The sequence below is a fragment of the Miscanthus floridulus genome, chromosome 6, assembly GCF_019320115.1.
Source record: "Miscanthus floridulus cultivar M001 chromosome 6, ASM1932011v1, whole genome shotgun sequence".
Taxonomy (NCBI): Eukaryota; Viridiplantae; Streptophyta; class Magnoliopsida; order Poales; family Poaceae; genus Miscanthus; species Miscanthus floridulus.
The window spans coordinates 19,735,630-19,742,897 of NC_089585.1; the positions used below are offsets into that span (position 1 = coordinate 19,735,630).

Sequence of the window (7,268 nt, forward strand, 5' to 3'; positions counted from 1 at the left end):
ACGAGACGAATCTTTTGAGCCTAGTTAGACCATGATTAGACAATAATTATCAAATACAAACAAAAATGCTACAGTGGCTAATACTGATTCCTAACTCCAATCTAAACCTTGGCCCTCGTTTCTTGCCTGTGCACGGATATACCGATGGGATGCTACCCACGTGGAGCTGCGAGCATGCGGGCCCACAGTCCGATGACAAAACATGCGAGCATGTGAGGCAGAGGTTCAGTGTAGGGGTGTGAGGTAGCGACGTACAGGCCACTGTCCATGGGCATCGAAATCGAAGACAACGGTTTGGTAGCCGGGAGATACGGTTGTGAGCTGCAGGCGTCACGAGGCGTAGATAAAGCTTCGGGCCATGACCATAACAGTCGTACATAACCGAGAGTCCGAGACAGCCTGTGAGTCGCATGCAGCGCGATAACGGACATCGATACGGTTTGCATGGCACGCTTCCTTGTACTGCGACAACTAGTACGTTCGGATCAAGGGCTTGTCGATCTCCTGGTCGATGCCGCCGAATTTTTTACTATTCGGCCTTTTTTTTTTCGAAAGTTTCTTTTAAATAGATCTTTGACGGAAACAATTTCAGAAATGGACCTTTGGCTCGACGTCAGAGTGAGTGACGCCGAGCTCGGCGCTACGGTGACTGGCGCCGAGGTCCTGGGCATGGGCAAACGGCCTGTCAGGGGCTCGGTGCTATCCACTCTGGCGCCGAGCTCGGCGCCAGTAGATCTTGGCGCCGAGCTCAGCGCCATTCACTCTAGCGCCGAGCTACCTGCATTTAACCCCAGCCTAGCCTTCTTTCCCGAGCGTTCTTCCTCTTCTTTCTCCTCGGGTTTTTTTCTCGCCACTTCATCCTACCTCACGAATCGACATATTGTATCTTGAAAACCTTGATTTGATCCGTAGATCTTCGAGAGCAAGGTATACTCGCTCACCTCCTTGTTTTTCTCGCATAGATTCGGTACATATTAGTCGGATTTTTGAACCTAAGAATCGTCATCACTTAGGGTTTCATTGTATCCCTCAATATATGTATTATACAACCGTAGGTTCATTTCAAGGCGTGGAAAATGCTAGCAAACCAAGCCGCATGTAGTTATGTTATGGGTTTATTGTTGTGGATGAAATAAGAAACCCTAGGTTTAGGGTATAATGTTAACTACTTTTGGTTCTTATAACAAAATTGATTGGATTGTAGTTATGGTTCTCATTGATATTTTGTTGTGATGTTTTTATTTATGTTTGTTAAATTACATCCTATTTATTAGATGCAAGAAATGTTTCGGGAGGAGTTTTGGCGAAAACAGGGGTCGTCCTCGAGAATTATACCCCGATGCGTCTAGCAAAGATGCCCCCGTTCCCCCTGACTTTCCTGTCCCTAACTGTGATTGTGGTTTCCTCGTGTGTGAAACCCTGACCTGGTCCCAAAGGTACGCCCACGTCGGCTGGTGACTTGAAGGCTGACCTTGGAACCACTCACGACGAGCCAGTACCTCTTGACGACCAACTGGAAAACGAGCCCACATCCACAGCTGTAACAGGTACACGCATCCACCAAGTGACGGGTTCGCCGTAGACCGATGACACCCCTCACACAGCTGTCTAATATAGAAAACACAAGACTGCAGAGCCCCAGCTGTACTGATCCGCCTGGTCCCAGTTACTGAGGTAGTGGATCCACATCCAGGACGCATTGTCACCCGTCGCGTCGGGAAAGAGAACGCAAGCAAAAAGGTGTAGGATCCACGTCCGGCAGTAGTACCCAACCGTCTCCTCATCTGCCTCCTCGGGGCACTGTACGAACTCTATACGTAGCCATGAGATGGGAACTCCAGAAGTGCGAGCCCCTTGCTCGCCAAGCTCATGCCCAAGGAAGGCCTCCACTCGTGCTCTCCATCCCTCTGACCTGCACTGCCCGGTGACTGGGTTCCCATGAATCCTTAGGCCTAGCATCTTCTGACAGTCCTGAAGCGAGACTGTCATCTCTCCGAAAGGTAGGTGGAAGCTATGAGTCTCCGGCCGCCACCTATATTTAAGACCAAGCAAGATTACTTGTCAAAAAGTCAATCGCATGAACAAATGGCCATGAATGGAGACAATGATTCACTTTAATACCTGTCTACCAACGCAGTTATCGCCGCTGAGTTGAACTTGGGCAACCCACAACGAACCTGAAAGGAGATGACATCCAGGCTAGCTCTTTGCAGGAAAGGAGTGTATCTATCGTCGTACCGAATATCCAAGAACCCACTGTGGGTCCTAGAACGAAGGTGCGGAAGGTCCTGCATCGAATATAACATAGTCACATGTTACTTCACGAACACATGTACGAATAAAACTTATAGATTATTACCTGTCCCAGCGCAACGAGACGTCCTCTGTGGGTCTCCTCATACGTCGGGTCGAGCAGGTAGAATTGCTCCATCCTACAAAAAAGTGAATGAATTAGAATTGCAATGTACAATGAAACATGAACTTATAAATGTATAGGTAATTGACACAAATACAAGCATAAATTGAGACATGCATAATTAAATATATGATACGACAAAATATAAAATAATACTATAAACCAATAGTCCTACCTCACTAATCTGCCAATGGTAACTTCGTGAGTTGTGGCCAAGTCTACCGCACTTGCCGCACTCGTGCTGCTCGGGATCAGTAACAAATGGAGTTCCTCTCCCACGCCTAGTTCTTCTGGGTATCTGATCCATAACCATCCTATGCCTCGTCCTCTGCCTTGATCCACGCTTGTTCCAATGGTAAGCTGGATCCGCAATGTACTTCGGCCCATCATAAGGAGGTCACTCTCTAGGGTCCTGGAAAGGCACGAAGCGAGGGCTCCATGTGTTCACAAGCGTGTTGACACTGAACTCATGAGGTATCCTCCTCTCGATATTATAGTTGCGATGCCTAGCTGCTGCCACCAAATGCAAACATACAAAGTGGTATTGCCTTGGTTTACCATAAGTGCACTTGAAATCTTGGAGGACAACCACATGTATCCTCGACTCTCGGACCTCACCGTCGGACGTTGTACCGCCCCTATGCTCGACCTAATAAGTCCCTGTGGCGTGGTCAAAGCATGCAACCTCATGTGTGCCAGCCCTTTCTCTTGCCTTCTCTAGGTGTGCCTTTGATTTCGGAGCCCATATCTCTCCATCGCTCCTCAACTGCAATGTATGGGCGTGTCTATCGTTGAACCAGGCAACAAGCTTATAGAAGGTGAATTGAACAATTGCATTCACAGGCATACCATGTATCTCCAATAGCAACTTATTGAATGACTCTGTCATGTTGCTGCACTGAAACTCATACCTCCAGCCACCGTCGTCATGAGCTCTCGTCCATTTCTCCAAATCCTTCATCAAACCTATGAGCCATTGTCTACCTTCTGCATTTAATGCGGTTCTGACCTGCTCCAACTTTTCCCTAAAGTACTTGTCCTCAAGCTGTCGAGCAGCCTCCTGCAACAGATCAAAGTTTTTCTTGACATTGTCCTTCCATAGTAGATTCTCGGCAAGGTGTCGAGTACACCAACGATGGTGCAAAGGTGCATACCCCTCTAACTGCTCTCGCACGGCATTAAGTATGCCCTGATGCCTATCAGATATGACGCCAACCTCCCTGCCAGGGCCAACCACATGTATCCGGACTAGCCTCAAGAACCATTCCCAACTGTCATTGTTCTCCTTCTCAACCAAAGCAAATGCCAAAGGAACCAACTTGTTGTTCGCGTCACAGGATATGGCTATAAGAAATGTGCCTTGGTATTTGCCAATCAAGAACGTACCATCAATGGAGAAGACGGGGCAACAGTGCCTAAAGGCCTCGACACACTGAGGAAAGCACCAGAAGGCACGGAAAAATATCTGCCTCCTATCCTTCCATGCATTAGGTTTTGGGATGTACTCATAATGCATGCCTGGATTCACCGCTTTGATTGCATTGAAAAGAACTGGCAGCTGCTCATACCCATCCTCCCAGTCCCCATATATCATCTTCCACGCTCGCTGCTTAGCCCTCCATGCTTTACCATAAGTTATCACATATCCTCCATACAACGCCTCAACGGTCCTGATAATTGTTCTCACCTTCATGGTGGGTTCTCCCTACAAAATTCCCATCAACCGCTTGGCAATGAGGGTAGATGTCAACTGTCGATGCCTCAGTGTCAGCTCATGGTCAGCACAATTGTGTGGCCCAACTACTTTTGTGATCTTCCATTTTCCGGTCACCTGTTGCTTCCTTGCACAAACCCTCCATAGGCAGCGTTCCTTGTCACACACAACTATGTAATGGCGCTCCACATATGAATGCAATACCCTGTAAGGCCTCTTTCGTATCACTGCAAAAGCCTGCAACCACCTCTTCAAAGCAGGGAGGTCATTGAACACCCTTCTCTCCTCAATTACTATGTTAGGACCAGCCCCAGGAGCTTCTAGGAGCTCATCATCACGTCCTTCTGCAAATGCCAGATCAGAATGAGCAATATCACTAAACACATGAACTCTAGGATCACAGCGGTCGGGAAAGATATGCCTCATCATCTCAACATCACTCTCCGTCAGCTCTCCAACAGGACGATCATCATCAGAATCAAGAGCCCTAGCCATCTCATATGGCTCCGAATCATTCATAATTTCAACATTATTGGAGCCACGAAATCCATCTGAAAAATGCACTTGCGCAGCAACATGGGGCACATCGATATTCTCAGGAATGTCTCCTGCAACGTTATTACAGAAATGAGGAAAGAATAAAAGAAATAGATGTAAGGAACGGGATAAGCTCCCAAAAACCATGCGGTTAAGACACTTACTCGGATGATTCTGTGTCAAAGGGATCTCATAAGGAGGATCTGCCATAAAAACATGAGTATGACAACCATCTCCAAATAACGCATTGGGGGCAGATTGAGCATCAGGAACCGTAGGCGCAATCTGCACATGCAGGTAAGGTTCCGGAACGGGAGGGTCGATGTATGCCGGATGATCCATTGCTGGGGTAAACCCATGAGGGATTGGATCAACTAACACCCGATGAACAACCACGTCCAAACATTGCAGCTGGCTCTTCATAGCCGATCTCACATAGTTGTCCCACTGATCCGCACAACCAATTAAGATCATTCGCCTGAAGATGTTCGGAGGACAACCTAGGTGCAGTACACCATCAACTGCAATGTCATCATCTTCAAAGCAATGCAGCTCCTCCCGAGCCCTTGTAACCATATCACTAAATAAAGGCCTATCATTGAATAGCACACGCACGCTTTGCATGTCAAGAAACTCAACATATCCATAACAATCGCTTTCAACCGTGCCTCCATGATATATGGTCACTAGGTTGTCCATCTATTTAAAAAACGTAACGAAACACATGTCCTTTAGTCCAAATTAGACGATAGATAGTACCTAACAAGTACTTTCTAACTACTAACTAAGTAATCATGATAATAACTACGTATATATTTATAGTGTACTCACTAAATAGCAAGATCATATGTAGTTAACTACAAATATAACTACATATCTAAGTAGCTATCTAACTATATCTATTTACCAATGTATCTATGTTTCTATCTATCTACAAATATATCTAACTAAATCAACTAACAAAGTCATCACAGTATAACTAGTAAATAACATACACCAACTAAATAGGTCTAGGCGAATATCCGGGACGTCAGCAAGGCGGGGCGAGGCCAGCGGTGGAGGGGGCAAGGCGGGGCGAGGCCGAGGCCGCCGGTGGAGACAAAGGCTAGGACGGCGGTGGAGGGCGTGGTGGCTCGGCGCTGCAGCCAACCAACGGGCAACGGCGCGAGGGCACGGTGGCGCGGTGCGGGCTCGGGCGAGGGAGGGGAGGCAGCAGGCGCGGCGCGGCGGGCGCGGCACGCGGCGTGGCGCGGCGGGCGCGGCACGCGGCGCGGCGCGGGCAGGCGCGGCGCGGCGCGGCCTCGGGCGGGCGCGCGGCGCGGGCGGGTGGCGCGGCGTGGCGCGCGCGGCGCGGGGTGGGCGCGGGCGCCGTCGGGCGCGCGCGGGCGGGCGCGGGCGTGGGCGTGGGCGTGGGCGGACGGGGGCGCGGGCGCGGCGGTGGAGCAGCGACGGCTGGCTAGGGCGCGGAGATGGGGAAGAAGAGGGTAGATATTTAGGCCGAGCTCGGCGCCAGAGTGGATGGCTCCGAGCCCCTGACAGGCCGTTTGCCCGTGCCCAGGACCTCGGCGCCAGTCACTGTGACGCCGAGCCAAAGGTCCATTTCTGGAATTGTTTCCGCCAGAGGTCTATTTGAGAGGAACTTTCGAAAAAATGATCAAATAGTAAAAAATTCGGTCGATGCGGCAGCGGATGACGGGTGATCAACTGATCATGCAGCGAGACGCCTAGAAGGCACGTGTGTGCGTGCAGCCGCAACATATGGACGACGGGCAGTGCATCGGCGTTCAGGCCGAGAGGGATGGCGGTGACAGCTGCATGCAGGCCGCATGATCACGAGCTCATATCTGAGCTGGACACGCCATGACTGTAGTGCTTTCCCCTTTAATAATTAAGGCTAGATTTAACATATGTAAATACAAACTGTAGGTGCTGTATATACGTATATGCTTGTTCCCTTATATGTGCGGGGTGTACTTCATGTACAAAGATCCGCTAGCTACTCCGTGTACGATAAAAACGATTTCTCAGAGGGACTAATGCAATCTGCTAGATGCGTATTAGCGGTATATATATGTTATAAAACATGTCGGTTTGATTGAGTTCGACTTCTTCAGCGAGTCGGCTTCGTTCAATTTGACTACAAGTCAATACCATTTGCAACACCTTCTATGAGTGTTTGTATCCTGCAAAGATGCGTGTCTTGGCTTCATGCCTAACTTGTAAAGCCCCATCATGTTTATGAGATTAAAACAAAAAATCCCATGCATATCTAAGTACGTGGCGGGTATATGCCGTGCACGTACGTGACTTTCTACTACGCGTAGAAAAATTAGTGAAAAAAATAGCCTGACTCGATGGTTGGAACAACGCGATCTGCAAGATGCGATTCTTTCGTACCTCGTAGAGGATGTCAATTGGATCTACTTCACATGCAGCGTAGGGCAGTGGTCAGTAGATATATACCGCGTAGGGCGTTTGACATTATCATAGAACTGCCTGCTTGACAGCGACAGTGCATATCGATGCAGTGCAGATTAATTACAAATAGAGGTAACAAATCCGTTCCACTAACAACGTCGGGATGTTGACGTCGTCGAAGTA

At 48.8% G+C, this 7,268-nt stretch overlaps 1 protein-coding gene across 1 annotated transcript; it reads right to left on the reverse strand.

Moving 5' to 3' along the window:
* Positions 1 to 5,772: 5,772 nt before the first annotated feature.
* On the reverse strand, positions 5,773 to 6,267 carry LOC136460314 (extensin-like). The gene is made up of 2 exons (XM_066460066.1): positions 6,205 to 6,267; positions 5,773 to 6,123 (listed from the first exon to the last, which is right to left on the reverse strand). Exons 1-2 carry the CDS (start codon positions 6,265 to 6,267, stop codon positions 5,773 to 5,775), a joined length of 414 nt encoding a protein of 137 aa, XP_066316163.1.
* Between the last annotated feature and the right edge of the window lie 1,001 nt (positions 6,268 to 7,268).